The sequence below is a fragment of the Punica granatum genome, chromosome 1, assembly GCF_007655135.1.
Source record: "Punica granatum isolate Tunisia-2019 chromosome 1, ASM765513v2, whole genome shotgun sequence".
Lineage (NCBI taxonomy): Eukaryota > Viridiplantae > Streptophyta > Magnoliopsida > Myrtales > Lythraceae > Punica > Punica granatum.
Genome location: NC_045127.1, coordinates 92122 through 113350, shown reverse-complemented (window position 1 = coordinate 113350; position 21229 = coordinate 92122). Strand labels below are relative to the sequence as shown.

Below are 21229 nucleotides of genomic sequence, written 5' to 3'. Positions count from 1 at the left end.
GCCCACTTGCGTGAAGTTCTCTTTGTTCTTCGACGCGAGAAACTATATGCAGCGTTGAAAGAAATGTGTTTTTATGAGGTCAGAAGTTCTTTTTCTTGGTTATGTTGTTGCTGCTGATAGTTTGAGGGTTTACTCATCTAAGGTCGAGGCAGTCAGGCAGTGGCCTAGACCAACGAGCATTACTGAAGTCAGGAGCTTCCATGGGTTAACCTCCTTCTAGAGGCGGTTTATTCCTCATTTCAGCAGTATTATGGCTCCCTTAACTGACTGCATGAAGGGAGGCAAATTCGAGTGGACTGAGGGGGAAGAAACGGCATTCCAGAATATTAAGTAGCATTTGACGACCACCCCGATTCTTGTCCTGCTAGATTTTCAGCAGCCCTTTGAGTTGCATTCTAATGCATCAAAGGTGGGGATTGGAGCAGTCTTGAGCCAAAACAACAAGCCAATTGCTTTCTTTAGCGAGAAGCTGATGGGGGCGAAAGTGAGATACAACACCTACGACGTGGAATTCTATGCGGTAGTGCAGGCGATTAAGCATTGGCGACATTACATTTTCCACAAGGAGTTCATTTTGTATACCGACCACGAGGCCCTGAAGCACCTCCATAGCCAAGATAAGGTGTCAGCTCGTCATGCATCATGGGTGGCTTACCTGGAGTGTTTTACTTTCGTGGTAAAGCACAAGAGCGGAGTCACTAATCGCGTTGCAGATGCTCTTAGTCGAAGGCGTAGCATTCTGAACATGATGACGGTTGAGGTACCTGGTTTTAGTTCTTTTGCTGAGTTGCTTGAAGTTGATCCCTATTTTTCTGTGACGCTAACTAAAGTTCGGGCTGGAGAAAGAACAGAATACGTGTTGCAAGATGGTTTTCTTTTCAGGGGAAATCAGCTCTGTATTCCTGATTGTAGTTTGCGAGCCCACATTATTCAGCAGCTACACGGCCAGGGCCATGTGGAAAGAGACGGGACCTTGCAGCTGGACCAGTCATCATATTTCTGGCTTACAATTCGTAAAGAAGTGGAGAAGTACGTGCAGCGCTGTAAGGTTTGTCAAGTGTCCAAGGGTACAGCAACTAACGCGGGGTTGTACATGCCCCTGCCGATTCCCTCGCAGCCATGGGTGGATATCAATAAGGATTTCGTCATCGGCCTGCCCCGTACGCAAAGAGGTAATGATTCTATATATGTGGTCGTAGACAGGTTCTCCAAGATGGCACATTTTATTCCGTGCAAGAAGACCACTGATACTGTGCGAGTTGCTCAGTTGTATTTTCGGGAGGTATACCGTCTGCATAGTCTGCCAGTCTCAATTGTGTCTGATAGGAACACCCGCTTCTTGAGTCATTTTTGGCGGAGCCTTTGGAAGATGGTGAACACCCAATTGAACTTCAGTATGGCGTATCACCCGCAAACAGATGGACAAACAGAAGTGGTTAATAAGTTCTTGGGTAATCTGTTGAGAGATTTAGTAGGGGAGCACGTGAAGAGCTGGGATCAGAAGTTAAATCCAGCGGAGTTTGCGCACAACCACGCTGTTAATCGCAGCACTGGTTTCAGTCCATTCCAAGTGGTATATTCTGTTACTCCCCGGGGTCCCCTTGATCTGTTACCCGTGCAGGATAAGACCAGGGTTCATGGTAAGGCGGCTGACTTCGTTCACGGGCTGCAAGAGATTCATGAAACTGTGCATAATAATTTGAAGAATGCGGCCATGAAATACAAGGCTGTTGCTGACCGAAGGAGAAGGCACGTGGAGTTTGAAGTTGGCGATTTTGTTTAGGCTGTCCTTACAGAGGATCAATTTTCTGTTGGTGACTACCACAAGCTCGCTGCTAGAAAGATTGGTCCTGTGGAGATCGTTGAGAAGATCAATTCGAACACCTATCGCCTTAAACTTCCCAGCTACATTCGTACTGCCGATGTGTTTAATGTTAAGCACCCGATTCCTTACATAGGTGATAGCTCGGACGATGACGATTCGATGACGAATTCTCTCCACCCAGGGGAGAATGATGCGGCAGAAGACTTGGCAAGTCGGTACTGGAGAAAAATAGGTTCTGACGGCCCTATTTTGAGGGAAATGGCCTCCGGAGCAAAACTCACCGCTTCGCCATGATTTTTCGATATTTAAGGCAAATTCCATCGTTTATGGCCTCAAACAGACAATTTATGTTAATTAGGGTATTTTGTAATTTTTGGAAAGTTTAGTTCTTTTTATGCAATTTAGGTTTTTTTAATACCCTATTTAAGCTTTCTGTAAGCCCTAGGGCAGGGGGAGTCGTCTTTTCAGATTATCAATAAAATTCAAAGCTTTCGTGCTTTGTCCAATCTCGGATCGATTCGAGTTTAATGCCTATTTCCTAATATTCGTAGAATCAACAGGTATAGAAGGTCGTAGTTCCGGTATTCATACGCAAATCAACGAGTCTGTGACGGTTACTCACGTTGTACGCTGCGTTAGAGCGCCTGGTCAGGGGACAACTAGTCCAATCAAAATCTGAATAACTGGCCAGTGATAACGATGAGGACCGTGGAAAAATTCCATGTCCAGGTGATTGATTGAGTTAACGTAGAACTCGGTCTACTGCATCCCAGTGACGTTGCCCAGGGTCATGCATGAACTGCAAGAGAATATGCAAGGGATAGCGCAGATCTGGTCTGGTGATGGTCAGTAGATAAGTCGGCTAACGAGGCGACAATACTGATCGGCATCCGAATACTGTGGTCCGGAAGCAACAGAAATTATGTTGTTACTCCATGGGGAAGTAGGTAAAACGAGCACCAAGCATTCCGATCTCTGTGAGGATATCGAGAGTATATTTCCTCACCGAGAAAAAGACCACCATCCTTGCGAAGAACCTCAATCCCGAGGAAATAAGTGAGGAGCCCAAGGTCCTTGGTCTTTAAACACTGATGAAGATACTCCTTGAAGGCCATGCATTGTCGCTCATTATTCCCTGCCAAAATCGGGTCATCAACATAAACTAGGACAGCGAGGAAGCTATCCCCCTTCAAATATGTGAACAGGGAATGATCGGGCTCAGACTGTCGGAAAAAATAGCAAAGGAGTGCCTGCGTAAACTTGGACCACCAGTCCCATGACGCTTGGCGCAAGCCATATAGGGACTTGCGGAGATGGTAGACATGACCGGGGGTAGAAGAAGAGAAACTCAGAGGTAAAGACATGTAGACTTCTTCCTCAAGATCGCCATGTAGAAACGCATTATTAACATCCATCCGATGAAGAAACCAGTTCTTCCCAATTGCTATAGTCAAGAGACATCTAACAGTAACCAACTTGGTTACTGGGGCAAAAGTCTCATGAAAATTGACCCCTTCCACGTGTGTGAAGCCCTTAGCAACTAGTTGGCCCTTATATCTCTCGATACTACCGTCTGCACATTGTTTGATCTTGTAGACCCACTTGTAAGCGATAGGTCGTTTGCCTGCTGGAAAAGGAACTACTGCCCAAGTTCCATTCTACTCGAGAGCCCGAATTTCCTCGGCCATGGCGTCACGCCAATGAGAATCCCGAATTGCCTGTCTATATGTCTGAGGCTCAACATCCGAATAAATAGCAGCAACAAATGAGAGACAGTGCTTGTCAAGATTCGAATAAGATAAATGATGCTTGATAGGATACGGCATACCTGGTGAGGAGGACGAAACTAATTTCCAGGCTGAGTAGCAGACGAAATCATTGAACTTACTGGGAACTCGTGTTACCTATTTAGAACGACGTAGCTAAGGCACTGCTTGGATAGAGTTCGGAGAAGAAAGCCAAGCAGAATCGTGTCGAACTAAATCAGACGCGAAGTCGAGTCGGATTGAATCAGGCAATCGAGCTGAGGATGTAGTAGGCTGCCCAGAAGAACTGATTGGACTTAACTCAGGCCCAGACGGCTGCGAGCCTGAAGAAGAAAACTTCCCAGGTGAACGGCCCGAAATGGGACTAGACTGAGGCCTAGATGATCGTGAGCCCGAAGAAGATGACTGCCGTGAGCAAGCGGGCTTGGGTGAGTCCGACTCTACTAAATCTGGCCCATTATTGTTTTTTCCCGATGGAATGCCCGCTGTTTGGAATGGAGATAGCTCTCCCCTGAATTGCATCTCCCCCTGAGTCCGCAAATAATCTCCCTAGTCTGTCATGGTTTGAGTGTACTGTTGCGAATGGGAATTCTTTTTCGCAAAAACGAACGTCTCTAGAAACAATGACTTCATGACTCTCGAGATCAAACACCTTCCATCCCTTCTTCCCATATGGATATCCGAGGAATATGCAGAGTCTCGATCATAGAGCTAACTTTTCCTTCACCCTGAGCCAAAAGCACGTAGATGATGATTGGGGGGGGGGGGGGGGGGGGGGGGGGGGGGACCCTTGGATTATTATGGTTGTAACATAATGAGCCAAAAGCACGTAGATGATTGTTTTGACGGTGCAATTAAATTGATTTTTCACTAGGGTACAAAAACCAATTAGATGTCGTCACGCCTCGAACTTGTCAGAAGTAGATATAACCACACACATCAAGTATAATCATCTACTACTGGCAGAAAATAACGGGCTCCCGACAACGATGAATCTTATGGGGACCCCAGAGATCACAGTGCACCAATTGAAACGGAAACTCACTTTTATTCATTCTAGGCAAAAAGTTAGACCAAATATGTTTTGCTCGATAACAAATATCACAATTATTAAGAGAGTTATTCATGTATGTGGTGATACCCTTAATTGTAATCTTCGGAGAAGGATGTCCAAGTCGCCTGTGCCACAGCTTGCGTACGATCCTCAGATATCATAGAGCACAAGTACCGAATCCCCCATGAGACTCACCCGTAGGGATCATCCTCCCTGATGTACGGTCTTCTATCAAGCACAATCTTGACATATAGTGAACACTGTAATCATAATCTCTCAGCAATTGAGCAACAGATAATAAGTTGCAGTTGAAATCAAGAATGAACAGAACATCATTGAGTAATAAATCACCAAACCTGACTTTTCCAGACTGAGTAGCTCGTGCGGTGCCCTTCGGCACACGGACAGTGGGTCTATTATTAATCAAGACAACGTCAACTAACTGGTTTATATCTCCAGTCACATAATGTGAAGCTCCAGAATCGATAATCCATTCCACGCTTGAATTAATAGTCACGAAACACTTACTGCAGAGTCGCTCAAATCCAGGGTTGTCGCCACTAGCCAGTGTAAGGAGGCACTGAAGCTGGTTCTCAGGAAGCATGGAGAGCCTCTCCAGTGAATTATGACCAGGGGTAACTGTCGGGGCTGAGCTACTGGACGCCATGTTAGTTGCAACAGAACGCCGGTGTCTGACCCGAGAAAATTGGCTACAGTGGAGAAGGCTATAACGAAGGAGCAGAATTCCAAAATGGAGGAACATAATGCTGCATTTGAGAAAACGGTGCAAGTTGTATGCTAACTGGAAAAAGAAACATGGATAAACTCTTTTGAAGAGTATTTTCTGGACAACCGTGAAAAGATGGTCCACCACTTCTCCAAAAAGAAAAACAAGAGCAAAAGCACGTGTGATGTTGTCTTTCAGAAGGACCTATTTTGTTTTACTATAGTATAATACAAGAGACTCACAGTACTACAGGCAGTGTTATGTAATTAATATTTTAAATTTAAAATGTAATAATGTAATTTTTCATAATATATAAATATATTATTGCTTAGAAACATCAATTAATGAAAATTAATTAAGAAAATCATTAAAAAAAATGGTTTATTCATTTGAATGTTGGAAGGACTGAGAGGGTACATAATGTGAGGATAGAGATAGAAAGGAAGAAGAGGAAATTGTGGGGAAGCAGGAAAACTACTTGAAATTAGTCCTCTTACCTGCATATTGCGCGTGCATTTGTATTTATATATTTTGGTAAATCTTTCGTAAATATATAATGAAATTGCAATAATATGATGGTTTACACTATATTTAGTTGATAATTTATAAATTACTTATGAATTTATTTACTAATTATAGAGAACATTGAAAATAAATGAGTGTAACGTTTATATGAAAGAATCTCGTAAAACGAACAGAGATCTCTCACGAACATTTGCATTTAACATTTTTTAGTTTATACTTTTTAAATGAATTTATGAAAATTAATGGTAGCTAATGTGGAAACTCTTTAACACTCCCCGGGGGCAGTAGCGGGAATTGCAACTAAATAAATTCCACAATAAAATCATTTTAGTTAATGTATATGTATTTATGTATATGTTTAATCCAGAAAACGTGAAAGAGTCGATAAACCATGAACTAATGATTTGCTGAGATTGATTACATGGAAGCTTCTCATTGTAGGAACGTGAGGTTCTAGTGACAGCACACTGATTACTTAACATATAGATAGATATAGATTACTAATTACAGATCCCCTAATGGATGTTAATTTTTTTAGGTATAAAGGAGGCTTTAGGTCTAATACCATGAAAGTAATGCTCCATTTGGATTCGAAGTGAGATTTTAAAATTTTACTTTAATTTAATTTTATCCGCAACAAAACAAAATAACTTATACAAAGTCAAATGGTGGATCTCATTTATACCGCTTTTTTTTCAAAATTAAAATCATATAACTCATACAAAATCAAAAGATGGACCCCATACATAACCATTTATACCACTCTTTTTCAAAATCAAAATCTGATTTTAAAATGTTACTAACAAACCAAACGCAACATAAATTATTTTATAATTATTATAAAAAAAAGGCATTTTGGAGGGAGAAAAAAAGTACACCAATCACTTTCTTCTCTCTTTATAATAGTACTAGAATGTGACCTGCGACCCGAAACATAAAGTAATTTTAGTTTGAATATTAAAACCCATGCAAATATTGTATATTATTTTTCATATAAGCATTATCTATTATTACTATATTGTCTAACTTTACTTCTCCCACAATTACCCTCGAAAAGTAAAATTAGAAAATTAATGGCCATTATTAGGTTGCAAAGAAATAATCAATAAATGAGTAATTAATTTTAATGGTAAATTATACTAGTGGTCAAAAAAATTTAAAAAATATTACAATATGGTACAAATAGTTTTTTTTTTGCTACTTAATGGTATACAATTTTTCAAAGTTGTTTCAGTATAGTACATACCGTCATCTCACGATTGACGCCATCAAGGCGAAGCTGACGTAGCTCACTACGTGTCAGCACCTTTCTGACGTAGCCGAAACAGTAGACTAATATTTCCTCCCCCCCCTCTCTCTCTCTCTCTCTCGTCTCTCTTTCCCCTCTCTCCCCGCTCTTTGTCTCTCATCTCTCTCTTTACTCAAAGTAAGAAACAAGAAGACCCAACAAAAATCAATAGCGGAGATGAAGATTGAGAGATAGCTCCAGCGATTCAAGATCTCCTCTTCTTCGATTCTTCTTCTTCGTCTTCTCCAAGCTGAATTTTCAAATTCTAAACATTCAATACTTCGAATTCATGATGGTGAAGCCGTTGTTATCAATCTGAACCTGTTCCAACTGAGAGCCATAGATACCAAGTCGGGTATCTCCCCCAAGAACTGGTTGCTTTTGGCTCGGATGATTTTGATCTTGGGCAAGGACCAGAGCCCACTGGGAAAGTTGCCACGGAACTCATTGTTCTGAACTTGGAAAATCTCGGGGCTCCGGTATCGTCTGATGGCGTCGGGCAGTGAACCATTGAAGAGGTTGGTGTGGAGGCTGAGGCTTATGAGACCATTTCCAATACAAACCCCATCCGGGAAAGCCCCACTAAGCATGTTCTGTGAAACATCGAAGGAGGCCCAATTCTAATTTGATCTCACCGTGAACCCTTAAGTTACTTAAAAAAACATTATGCACCATTATATAACTTCTGTAAAATATTTTGTACTATTAAGTTACAACTTCAAAAGAGTTTGCACCATCATATAACGTTCCACTAAAAACATATAACAATCATCTTCTTCTCCTGACACGTAATGAGCCACGTCAACGTCAGCGTGAGATTATTACATTTTATTAGATATATTTGAAAATATTACAAAATAAAATTTACATAATATTGCGTGTAGCGCGAGCAGGACTCTAATCTCTATTATTATAAAGGTAAAAGGGAAGAAAAGTTACACTAACTTCCTTCTTTCTCCCTTTTCTAACACAAAAGAATAAAAGATATAGATAATTTACGACATATTCAAAAGAAAAATGTCACCTTAGAAAAATGGAAAATGGTCAAAAAGAAGAACAGCAACTGCAAGGTGGTTGTGGATGGATGGAATAACCCAGGAAGCTCGATGTACGTGGCTCATTGCTGTGAGTTAAGATGCGCGTGGCATACTGAGAAACGAACAACGTGCATTTCCAGTGGGGAGCTAAAGCTAGCAGCCAGCATGCAGGTGAGATGAGATTTTGTCTCATCTTCCGATCTAGTTCGTTCGCTCGTTCGCTCGTTCATTCTCGATCGATATGAAGGGGAAAACAGATTAGGTTGGGGTTGGTTGCCCTGGAGCTTACTACTCGCTCACTCACCCATCCGCATCATCCCGGCTGGCTGCGCAACCCGCCCCCAAAGAAATAAAAATATACATGGGTCAGGGAGAAGAGGTGAAGACTAGAAGTGACTCCCAAGTGGAGATTCAGGTGCATGCGCTAGCTAGCTAGCTCTTCTAATTAAGAAGAAATTGACTAAATACGCTACAGAATTTATAGGCATGCTGCGGGGTCACATGCTTATGCATGCATGAGTAATTAATCTGATCGATTATATTACAATAAATCAAAATGTCGGTCGCTTACTATATGTATGCATGTTAATTTCTCTCGCACGCGATGTGGTGTTGCTTATTTTGTGTAATTTGTCAAGAAAGGGGAGAGATATTCTTCTTCTACCGGCCAAAAGTCGGGAAAGAAGAAGCCCACGGGGCGGAGGACGTGCAGAGGCTGTACATAGTTCTGAGGCCTGAATCCAGAGAGAGACCTGTGGAGGAGAAGCAAGCCCGAGCTCTCTCTGGCAAGGAGTCATCAGGAGGCTCCAAAATAAAAAATGACAGAGAGGCATCCAGCAGGTCATCACCTTCTGCCGGTGGCCGTGATCATGAAGCTAGCGGTAAGGGTACCCAGGTGAGGTTATTATCAGTATTACTGGAATTAATTGCTTCATAATTATTAACACATAATAATTATACATGTAAAGTAGTAAGTGGTAATAAGGTGATTATCCCATCTCGACCGCGGTCTCCATGCATGCATGCATGCAGAGCCTTTAGTTACGTATTTAAATACGTTGAATGAAATGGTCGCTTATATTAAGAGAGAAAATAGCACAGTGGCGCACTTCTCGCTTGTCTCGCCTGGTGATCAAGAGAGGTCTCAGGTTCGATATTCAGTGGAATTACCCGTACCCCTTTATATTGAGATTTATATTTCAATGTACTAGGTCTATAGACCTCTCTTGTAACAGAAAAAAAAAAAAGAAAAAAAAAAAAAAGAAATGGCCGCTTATAATAATGCAATTGCAGCTAACACAATCCGTTCTAGTTGTTTGACATGCTCGTGATAAATAAAGAAGAACAGAGGCTATAAGTGCGTGTGCAGAGCAGACTTGAAGTACGAACAACGAAGACCAGTTTTAGGGGTATAGAATAGAATGAAGGCAAATTAAGTTGACCGTCGTCCGTCTTCTTATTCGTTTTTCCCCTTTAATTTGATTTGATTTTTGAGTTTTTTCTTTTCCAATTCCGTAGGAGGTGAATATTGAGAAGCAGCCCTTGTTTCGTTTTATAATAATGGGGAGGAAAAGCCTGCCCGACCCGACCAAGAGAAGCCGTCCTTACTGGGGCTTCGTGGAGATGGTTACCACCAGCATAGAAGATGCGAAAACAGCCCTTAGAGGAGGTAAGTGGATGATTTCGCGCTGTATAAGATTATATTGCCTGGTATGTGCAGTTGAACCAACTGATAATTACGGACTTGACATCATCAATCCCTCTCTCTCTTGAACTTGGCAGAGGAATATGATACAGCAACGAGAGGGCATCGGCACTCCCCCCCTGCACGAGCAGTGGGTGAAGGTATATACCGCATCCTGAGACACAACACCTCTTCTGGGACCAAGAGCAGCAAGAAGGCTCATACTCATCTGATTTACAGGCTCGAGTTCCCGGGCGAAGACAATGAAAATGGGCCACAGAGATCGCTCAACATTGAAAGAGAGGGCTCATTCCTCATACAGATAAGGAACCCCGACCTACATGGGGGTGAGGGCGATGGTGGGCGGTTCAGAGGGATACAGAACAAGCGCAAGGCATTGTTCCCGGCGCACCTGCAGGGGCAATTCGGGCAACTAATGTGGGGACCAGCTGATCCCCCAGACATGTTGAACTATGAGGGGTGTGAGTTCCTGCTGATAGCAGCTTCCGACGATTTAGAAGAGGAGCTAGGCTTGGATCTTAAGACAGATGCATCCTGTTGTGATCTGATCTGCACGTTCGGAGAGGATGCTTCAGCATCCACGTCCAATACCCTGCTTAAGGGCACGTGGGCTTAACAAAACAATATAATCAAGCTGGATCTGTTCCATTCCTCCGGTCTTGTGTCCTTCTGAGTTGATCATGGGGTCCATGTTTTTTCTTTTCCTTTTTTTGACTCTGGGTATGAGCAGGTATGCCTCTAGCTTTGTAGTAGTGGACAGCTAATGTACAGCCAGTTTAAGTTTGCTGAAGGATTGGAAACCCCGTACTGACTTGACTACTGTGTACTAGTCGGTCAGAATGTTATGCAATGTAACAATAGACGAGATGCTAACCCTTCAGGGGTGACGTTGTCTGGCACAGCTAACTTATAGCCTTTTCACGGACAATAGCTTTGCAATCTTGCACACCTTGCGATCTACTTGCTACTGTGAAGCAATTCATCCCGCAGTCTCTTTTTATGCTCAAGTCTGGACCTGGAAAATCTATATATATATTATATATAAAAGTACGATGAGTTTTTTTAATTTTTAATATCCTAAAAATATTATTTCGTGATTTTTTCAACATATTTTCAATTTTTAATATCCTAAAAATATTATTTCGTGATTTTTTCAACATATTTTCGGCTCGTGAATTTTGGTCGCATACTTTCACTTTCTATCTCCCTTTATATATATTGACTTTTCATACATTACTCATTTTCACTATATATATTCCTGTGATTTTTTTTTGTACATTTTTGACTCGTAAGTTTTAATCATATACTTTCACTAATTTTTAGTATTTCAAAAATACTCATGTATTTTCATGATTTTTTCTCGCATATTTTCAGTTCGTGAATTTTGATCGCGCACTTTCTCTCTCTATATATATATAGATTCTTCCCATTCATTATTCATTTTCATTCTATATATCATTGTGACTTTTTCTGATACTTCTTCAGCTCGTAAGTTTTGTTTGCATACTTTCACTCTATATATATATATATATATATATATTGAGTATTTCTATTCATCACTTATTTTTTACATTTCATTGCCCCTAATTCGTCCCAACCGAGTTAATCATTCATCACGGGTACGTTTGTCTTATTTTTTCACATAGATTTATAGTTTCAAAGTTCAATGCATCATATGTTCGTTTTCAACATTCGTTGCCCCAACATATTTAAACATTCTTCTGTCATTGCTATACTCGGTTCACTATGGTGTAATAGATAGAGAATCCCATACATGTTAATATAAATTATGAATAAACCTAATTGAACTTCGACGATAATTTCTTTTGTAGTCATTGGGAACAAAGAGAGTGATGTGATATCTGAAAATGCAAAAATGGCCTATATCTGATATTGAGAATTTTAAATACTATATATAAAAGTATGACCTCTCTACGTTATTTCTCCAACTTTTCTTCATAAAATACCCTTGCCCCTTTTTTTTTGCCTTTTTATACTATAGTTTGGTGACTCATTATCTTTCAATAAGTACCATTCTCAAATTCTGGCCAGAGTCTTTTTATTGTTTCATATCCAAATTAACTCACATTTCATGCACCAAATATTATGTGATTATCCTTCTATAAGATCATGTCTGTGAATTTATTGGTGAATGAAATTAAGTTTTTTTTTCAAATTATTGTTGCTTATGTCCATGAAAGAATAACCTAATTTGTGAATGTTAGACTCGCATGTAAGCACAGAGTTTTAGTATTGTTTGATCTAAGAATAATTAATATTTTAAAATTTACATATTCTATTGGTTACATGTAATCCTATGGTTGAATTCATAATTATTAAGGTATGTATATATCTTTATGTATGTTGGTACTATTTCTAAGTGATCATCCTCCATTAATATGATGAAAATTATTTACTCATAAAATGTGGATATTTCTGTATTTCTTTTTTATTTTTTATATTGATGATTTAAAATTTAATGTGCCTGTGAAATTTATACGTCATGTCCCTTGATCGTTTAAAGACATGTCTAATCGAGAGTTTGGTGAATACGTTTTTTTTTTCAGATCACGAATATGAGTGTATATTGAAGAGATGTGTCTATTTATTGAAGAGACACGATGTTTTACAAACTATACATGTCCATTTTCTCATTTTTTAGAAAATTTTTCTTTTTACGTTCTTTGGTATCTAATTTCAGAGATTCTCCTTCTTCCCTCCCTTTGAAATTTTTTGTTTAATTATTATGAGATTTTAAAACTCTATTCCAACTTCTAAGTTCCTTCAATTTCATCCAAAGATTTATAAGTTCCTCAAATTTTTCATTAGAGTGCATATTAAAAGATCTCCCGATAGTTCGTTAAATCTTGGGAGTGACATATCATTGAGCTATTTGTATGGAGGCTGGTAATAGAAATCTATTTTGCAGTGAATGGCTTCCGTAACGTTCTTTGAAAACTCGTTTACTTTTTGCTTAAAAGTATTGTTGAGTGTGCTTTTTATTTTTCGTGTGTTCTTCGTTATATTTCCATGTGTATAGAGAATATACGTTCCATACATCATGATCACTACCGTATGATTTTTTATTGATGACAACATACGTATCACGTGATACAACATCACTTGAATGTCTTTAACTTGTTGGCCTTGTAATGTTTCACAAAGAAGGAAGACGAAAATAGGAAAGACTTGAAACAATAGAGGATATTTTCTCAGTTATATAGAGTCTCAAACATGTTTAATTTGTTTACCTTTTGAAATTCGGTATTTTTACTTTTTGATTTTCTTTGTTTATTATAAGTATCTTCAAGTTTATTTTTCTAGAGATTTTGCCTGTTAGGCGCTATTAAGATAATACAGGTGTTAACATGAAATCAACTATTTTTTTAAGTGATTACCAAATTACTGAAAAAAGAGATTAAAAATTCAGTAAGCATAAAAATTGATATTTTGGCCCATGTTAGACTTACAAATGAATTGCATTCTTGGAGAAAATAAATAACTTAAAAAATGCAAAAAAGAAAGAAGAGAAAAGACAAATGTGAGAAAAGTGGGATATGTGAGAGAATGAGGGAGTTATATTTGTATTTCTACTGTTTTACCTTTAATGTGATAATTTTTATTATTATACCAATGTGGTTTTATTCAAATGATCAAGTATTTATTCTCCTTAAATAAAGTCTCAAGTTCGAATCTTACGAATTGAGAAAATTTACTCTAAAAGAGTTTTATCTTTTAATGGGCCGACCCAACTCGAACTTGATTAGTTGGAACCCATTGAACTTATGGATACCAGTACAAGAAAAATGGTTGTTATTATTTTTTCCTCCGGGTAATAACAAAGACAATATCAACAACAATAATAATAAAAGCCGCAATTTTGTGCATTATATTTATTATTATGATATAATGTCACCACATAACATTATATTATGACACTTGACACTAACTCTTATGAAAAAAAAAGTTCCGAGTTTCTAAATATAATTTTAGAAATATTCGATAGAAGATTTAGTTCTATAATTTTGAAATTGGAGTTTTAGAAAATTGAGCTTGTTTGTGCATTTAAAAAAAAAAGAGTTTGTTTTGCTAGAATTTGGAAGCACTGATAATATTCATGGGATGCATGTTGAACAAACGTACGTGATTGCTCAACAATATTGTCTCCAAGCCATAGCAGTAGTGCATATTTCTTTTTAAAAAAAAAATCTACACCTACCATCTCTTTTCTAATTATTATATACAAGGACTATTTTATTCCTTCTTAAATAAACTGAAGAGTGTGATGTATTTGTTGAAGGCTTCCTCCCAATTACTTCTTAGTTTGTCATAAAGAAGAGTCATTTACTGTGAAAGAAGCATGTTGTTTAATTTCTCTTAATAATAAAGTTATTTAATTTACGAGATTTATGATGCTTAATAATGTGGAACCAAATCACCGTAGTTCTTAGGGTCTGTATATTATTATATAGCCTTTTATGTCATTCTGATATTTAATTTCTTTTTTGATAACAAATTGTTTCATTGAACTTATCAATTAAGTACACATAAATACATAAATGTACCTCTGTGTATATTTCCTAGATGTAACAAATATTTGTGTTTTTCACGACTACATGAACAAGTTTTACAAGTGCTCAATAATTACTTACTTTATCACACCTTTTTCAATGCATATAATGGGCTTATACTCTTTGATTATATCGGTAAAATTTATTTGAAAGCATTAAAAGATCATAGTATTCACATGCAATACACATGCCTTTCCGTTAATCATAATAAAATTATATAATATTGATCATATAATTAATTTGTAAAATTTCCTCATCAGAAAACCCATCAGTTCTAATAATATGTGGTTGATATTTTTCATACATTGGTAAGTTGTATAGCTATTACGCATGCATATATATATGTGGTGGTGTATAGCTAGTACGCATGCACATATATTGATGTATGTGAGTGAATTATAAACCTTGTTTTGGAGGTAAGCGAGTTGGCATCTCGTTGGCTGACCCATCAGTTCTAATAATATGCGGTTAATATTTCATCCATAGTTAGGTAAGTTGTATAGCTAGTACGCATGCATATATGTATGTGGTTGTATATAGCTAGTACGCATGCGCATATATAGATGTATGAGATTGAATGATAAACCTTGTTCCGGAGGTAAGCGAGTTGGCATTTCGTTGGCTGACCCATCAGTTCTAATAATATGTGGTTAATATTTCATACATAGAGTAAGTTGTATATAGCTAGTACGCATGCATATATATAGATGTATGTGATTGTATGATAAACCTTCGTCCCAATTAGGAAGGAGGGTTTTGTGTGAGTGGACGCATTGAGATTATTGCAGGAAATGCAGTGTATTCGTCCTCTTCTTAACCTGCGTGCCCAATATAGAAAGATAATTAATTATTATAATTAAAAGGGAAAATAGCCTCATATAGCACAATTTTTACCTTATTTTCACTTCCTAATACGTTTTTAAAAGTTGTCACGATCTAGTACGAATCGTCATTTTATTCCCGAATCTAGCACGCCGTTAAACTCCGTCTAAAAACCGTTAAACACCGTTAGACGGAGTTTAACGGTGTGCTAGATCCGGAAATAAAATGGTGATTTGTGCTATATCGTGACAACTTTTAAAAACGTGTTAGGAAGTGAAAATAAGATAAAAACTGTGTTATATGAGGCAATTTTCTTTTTTTTTTTTAATTTGAAGATTCACCTCCCAGAAAAATTTGAAAATTAGTGTGAAGCTTTATAATAATATCAGGAATACGGGTTAAAAGTTTAAGCTATTTTTGAGATCGAACGATTCACAAAAACTATTAAAATCAGAATACCGAAAAAATGGGTAAATATTTTTTATCTGAAAATTCAACACCCAGAAAAATCTGAAAATATGTGTAGAGTTTTATAATAATATCAGGAACATGGGGTAAAAGTTTCATCTTATTTTGGGATTGGGCAATTCACAAAAACTATCAAAGTCGGAACACTGAAAGATAGGTAAATATATTTTATCTGAAAATTCACTGCCCAGAAAAATATGAAAATCAGTGATGAGCTTTATAATAATGTTAGGAACATGGGGAAAAAGTTTCATCTCGTTTTGAGATCGGACGGTTCACAAAAATATTAAAATCAGAGTACCGAAAAGAATGGTAATTATTTTTTATCTGAAGATTCACTCCCAAAAAAATTTGAAATTTTGTACAGGGCTTTATAATAATATCAGGAACGTAGGGTAAAAATTTCACCTCGTTTTGAAATCGGACGATTCACAAAAGTTATCTAAATCACAACATCAAAAAAAGAGGTAAATATTTTTTATCTGAAGATTCACCATCCATAAAAATTTGAAAATTTGTGTGGAGCTTTATAATAACATCAGGAACATGGGGTAAAATTTTCATATTGTTTTGAGCTCGGATGATTCACAAAAACTATCAAATTCGAAACATCGAAAAGATGGGTAAATATATTTTATTTGAATATTCACCGTCCAAAAAATTTTGAAAATCTGTGAGGAGCTTTATAATAATGTTAGGAACATGGGGAAAATTTTCATCTCGTTTTTAGATTTGACGGTTCACAAAAACTATTAAAATCAGAGCATAAAAAAGAATGGTAATTATTTTTTATTTTGAAGATTCACCGTTCAGAAAAATTTGAAAATTTGTGTGGAGTTTTATAATAATATTAGAAACGTGGGGAAAAAGTTTCACCTTATTTTGAGATCGAATGATTCACAAAAGCTACCTAAATCACAACACCAAAAAAAGAGGTAAATATTTTTTATCTGAAAATTCACCATCTAGAAAAATCTGAAAATTTGTGTGCAGCTTTATAATAACATCAGGAACATGGGGTAAAAGTTTCACCTCATTTTGTGCTTATACGGTTCACTAAAATTATCAAAATCAGAACACCGAAAAGAGTGGTAAATATTTTTTAAAGGGAAAATAGCCCCATGTAGCACAATTTTTACCTTATTTTCACTTCCTAGCACATTTTTAAAAGTTGTCACGATCTAGCACGAATCACCATTTTATTCCTGGATCTAGCACACCGTTAAACTCCGTCTAACGGTGTTTAACGATTTTTAGACGGAGTTTAACGGCGTGCTAAATTCGGGAATAAAATGACTATTCGTGCTAGATCGTGACAACTTTTAAGAATGTGATAGGAAGTGAAAATAAGGTAAAAATTATGCTATATGAGGCTATTTTCCCTAATTAGAATATGTATGTGTGCATTCATGCATATATCCTTATACATTATATATATAAGGATAATCCTTCATTGTTTGGATTTTGTGCGTCCATAATGCACGTTGAGTTGGGAATCACTTAATTTTGATTATCATCAGTTGATAAGAGTATATATAATAGCAGCTAATGTGTATAGTATATATTCCGTTGGGCTAATATGCAAATAATATATATATATATATATTTTACTGTATAATTAATAATAAAAAATTTCATTAATGCATAAGCGATGATGTGGTAAAATGAGATAGCTCCGTTTCTTATTTTTGATAATATGGCGATGTGAAAATTAGACTGTGATTTTATTTATATATATATAGGGCAAATTACACAAAAAAACCTAAATTTTGTAAAATGTCTCAGTTTTGTCATAAATTTTGTTTTGTAACAAAAAAAACCACATGTTTTGAGAATCATCTCAGATTTGACCTCCCGTTACCATTCTGTTAAGTTTGTCATCTATTTGCCTACGTGGACTTCACGAGACCCACAAATTTTATACATTATCTGATAAATCATATGGTTTTTTTTTTCATTACATACTAAATTTATGATGAAATTGAGACTTCTTTGAAAATTTGAATTTTTTTATTTAACCTATCTTATTTGTTTATTAATTTATGTCTGAAGTTAACCGTCCACGTATGCAAAATTGACGAAATTTATAACGGAGGTCATTTTTTAGACAATTTAGAAAACTTATGGTTTGTTTTGTTATAAATTAAAATTTAGGACAAAATTTAGACGTTTTACAAAATTTAGGTTTTTTTTGTGTAATTTGCCATAGATATAATAATAATATATATTGATGTAGATTAAATTGTGGGGGTGTTCAGTTCCGAATGCCCTGCTTTTTCATTGTACCCGGACCCTACCTTATAAGGAACATGTTCCAAGATTTTGGAACTGGACTCTATCATATTGAGTCATAGAACCGGAACCTACTCGGAATCTGTATTATCCCACGAGTTCCGAGTACTCTGTTGGAACCTGTAAATTTTTTTGTCTTGCTAAATAAAATCGAAAATGTCTCATCCATAATTAGTAATTATGCATAACAGAATATTAACATAAATTTAAATTAAATCCACAATACATCTACAATAAAGTGTAATATGTCTCATGAATCCATCCACAAAACTAAACATTTGTTATACGATCAGGCCTCACCGATGATACACCTATCATCGTCAAACCAAAGCTGCCGACGATAAGGAATGTGAAGCTTTCACCAAAAGAAGAGAGAGATAAAGAGGGAGAGAGGGGAATAGAGTAAAGTAAAATGGAAAAATATATATATGAATATAACTAGGGAAATTATAATATGGTCCAGGTACCGGTTTCGATTCCGGTTCTAAGTACCTATATGCAGGAACCGGAACCGGAACCGAAACCTGTTTTCATCGATTCTTAGTTTTAATACCCGAACCCTACCCTATTTTCAATACGAGCTACCCAGACCTTACCCTAATGGGTAGGTTTCGACTGGTTCCGGGTATACCTGGTATCTGTGCGCACCCCTATTAAATTGTTGCTACGGAGTCTCTTTGCTTGGGTTGTGTATAGATAAGAAGAAAATGGTCAAATTAATGCATGATGCAAATCTTTCTCTCATAACTCACAAGAACCATCAATAAAAGCATCGATCTCTTTGGCTCCTCTTGCATGTTGCAAATCTCTTAGCTGGTCATATACACACATTTTTCGTCATTCTTATCCCCAAAATTTCACTTTTTTCTAACTTTGGTTTGAATGTCAATTTCCCCGTTAGTGGTGCTGCCATAGATTTTAATATCTTCTTTAAATAGAAATTAATTTAATCAAAAGCGAAAGTAGCTGATGCAAGTTTCCGCCTAGTAATCAAGAGATTCTAGGTTCAATATCCAGTGGGACTACTTAAGTCCTTTTATTAATTATTAGCATTTCTATTTCATTATACTAGTTTTATGGACCTCCTTTCATAACCGAAAAAATTAATTTACAATAACTAAAAATAATCGCATGGGCTCGGCTTAAGGGAAGAGCCGAAAAAGGAGTGAAGGGATACATATATCATTGATGGCCCCATCCCTTCCTTCCATGTTCACCAATGGGGGAAGAACGGGGGAGGTGGTGGTCGTGGCTTGACGTCCCCCTCCCTCGAATAGACTAAGCCCTCAAAGTTGAGATCTCAATCGATTTGAGGGTTGATGGAGTCGACCGGTGGCCACCACTCCTCCCAAAGTCATTGGCATTCTCTGACGACATTAGTGACCATTTTTTTTTTGGGAGGGGGAGGGGGTGGGGAAGGAAAGGGGGTGTGGTGGCGGCGTGGAACGCTGCTGGACGAATCCCCACCCTCTAGTTAGCCAGGCGGGGGTGCCGATCGGTGCCAACCAAATGGTTGCGATCATCCTCTGAGTATTCCCACAATCTCGAAGATGCATTGGTGGCAACTGACGCCTCTAGCCCCCGCCTTTCATCTTTGTCCCCTCTGTTGTATTGTCCTATAAATTCTTTTTATCTTTTTCACTTTTAGCTATTTTTTTCAAAATAATGATTTTTATTTAAAGAAAATATCAAAAAACATAAAAATGACACGTGGCTTGTTGATTGCCTTCAACATCCACGTTACCCAACCCTAATGAAAATTTTGAGTTCAGATTAAAATGAGCGAAAACGCGAAAGGTCAATGATGGAAGTAAGAAAAAAAGTTTCCAATTAAAGTGGTAAAAGCACAAAAAATTAAGGATGAAAAAAAGTGTTTTTTTTCCTAAAATAATAAAGTAAGAGAAAAATGCAGTTTACTCTCCGATTATGGACTTAGATAACATTTGCCCCATTCCTCCTCTCTCCTTCCCTTTCAAGAATTTTTCCGTACCCTTCCTTCCCCTTCCTTCTCTCTCCCCTAAAGCCTAGGAAACCTTATTACAACCTCCGTTACCGGGCGCGTCCGGCGCCATGCCACCGAAAATCTAGAAGCCGTGGCCATTCTCTACCTCCCGTTCGTCTCCGATCCTGGTGGTTTTCTCCTTTTTTTCCTTTTCCTTCCCATTTTTCCTTCTCCCGATCAATAATGGACATTATGGGGTTCCGGCTATCGTCAATGCCTACCGATCTAGTCTTTGTTCTTGTAATCTTCTCTTGAACATTTTACCATGTATCATTTTTGTTATTAATGGACAATCATTGATTGTTGAGCCAGAAAAAGATAATATTTGCTTCCGACCTTTAAAAATTTGCCCGACGCCCCATCCTCCATGAGAAATGAGCACTTTACCCTCGTTGATCAATTTTTTTTTATCAAAATAAGTCATATACATGAGATATGACATTTTCAAGGGCCAAAAAGGGCATTCGACCTAATTAAAGAATCATAAAATAAAAAAATTTTAAAAAAAAAATTACCCAAAACCCCAATTTGCTAGGGTTTGGGTTATTCCGATGGCGGTGACCTCATTGAGGGATATCACTGCCTGGATGAAGTTGTTGGTGCCTTAGCAAGTGATAAATGACCTCATCCATAGGGCAGTGGTCTCCGGCGTCTCCTGGTGTATGATAGAACCCATCCATTGGTCGAAATCCCCCAACTCGAACTTCGGGACCCAACTATCATCCTCTTCTTCCTCCTTTCTTCTTCCTTTTCTACCTCCGCTACTCAGGCTTCGGCCGCGATCTAATCCAATCAACAATTACCCGTGTTTCCCTAAATCGTCAGATAATCGCAAAAAGAAAAAAAATCCACATCCTCATATAGTTCTCCATCCTAAATATGTTCCTTCTCGGCCCCTTTTCTGAACGACTTTCATCAGGATTTGCCAAGCTTAAACTCCTTAAAACCTCTCAATTGTAGGGATTAGGGAAATTAAACAATAAATTCTTGTGATTGTCAGCACCCAATTTCGGTCTACCGGCTTCAGACGGGAAAAATCGTCATTTTTGCCATCCATCGGAGGGAAGTATTTCCGGTTAATTGCTCGAGCACCCACGACTTTTGGAAATAGGAAATTTTCTCAATTTAGCGCCAATTTACCATTTTT

The 21229-nt window shown here is 37.6% G+C and overlaps 2 protein-coding genes across 8 annotated transcripts; one reads left to right on the top strand and one right to left on the bottom strand.

The window, feature by feature from the left end:
- Nucleotides 1–4619: 4619 nt before the first annotated feature.
- LOC116192046 lies at nt 4620–5507 on the bottom strand. 2 transcript variants are annotated; one of them, XM_031520448.1, is made up of 3 exons: nt 5174–5507; nt 5002–5058; nt 4620–4887 (listed from the first exon to the last, which is right to left on the bottom strand). In XM_031520448.1, the coding sequence occupies exons 1-3, from the start codon at nt 5406–5408 to the stop codon at nt 4877–4879; spliced, it is 303 nt and encodes a 100-aa protein (XP_031376308.1). In that variant the 5' UTR covers nt 5409–5507; the 3' UTR covers nt 4620–4876. The 2 variants fall into 2 exon arrangements, with proteins under 2 accessions (XP_031376308.1, XP_031376307.1); XM_031520447.1 differs by having other exon boundaries at nt 4620–4905; nt 5174–5496.
- A 2900-nt stretch (nt 5508–8407) lies between these two features.
- Nucleotides 8408–10855, top strand: LOC116195579. Of its 6 annotated transcripts, none has more exons than XM_031524860.1 (4): nt 8409–8637; nt 8865–9103; nt 9741–9891; nt 10005–10855. In XM_031524860.1, exons 2-4 carry the CDS (start codon nt 9041–9043, stop codon nt 10541–10543), a joined length of 753 nt encoding a protein of 250 aa, XP_031380720.1. In that variant the 5' UTR covers nt 8409–8637; nt 8865–9040; the 3' UTR covers nt 10544–10855. The 6 variants fall into 6 exon arrangements, with proteins under 6 accessions (XP_031380705.1, XP_031380720.1, XP_031380712.1 ...); XM_031524852.1 differs by having other exon boundaries at nt 8861–9103; XM_031524878.1 differs by lacking the exon at nt 8409–8637 and adding an exon at nt 9535–9631 and having other exon boundaries at nt 8999–9117.
- Nucleotides 10856–21229: the final 10374 nt, after the last annotated feature.

What these genes read in the sequence shown, in the direction of transcription:
- LOC116192046 (XM_031520447.1), bottom strand. Translation starts at nt 5,408, where the DNA reads ATGTTCCTCCATTTTGGAATTCTGCTCCTTCGTTATAGCCTTCTCCAC. An exon ending in TGGATTTGAGCGACTCTGCA is followed by an intron (nt 5,059 to 5,173) that starts GTAAGTGTTTCG and finishes GATTAATAATAG; the next exon opens with ACCCACTGTCCGTGTGCCGA. An exon ending in ACTCAGTCTGGAAAAGTCAG is followed by an intron (nt 4,906 to 5,001) that starts GTTTGGTGATTT and finishes TTATGATTACAG; the next exon opens with TGTTCACTATATGTCAAGAT.
- LOC116195579 (XM_031524845.1), top strand. Translation starts at nt 8,827, where the DNA reads ATGTGGTGTTGCTTATTTTGTGTAATTTGTCAAGAAAGGGGAGAGATA. An exon ending in CTAGCGGTAAGGGTACCCAG is followed by an intron (nt 9,118 to 9,740) that starts GTGAGGTTATTA and finishes CCAATTCCGTAG; the next exon opens with GAGGTGAATATTGAGAAGCA. An exon ending in GAAAACAGCCCTTAGAGGAG is followed by an intron (nt 9,892 to 10,004) that starts GTAAGTGGATGA and finishes TGAACTTGGCAG; the next exon opens with AGGAATATGATACAGCAACG.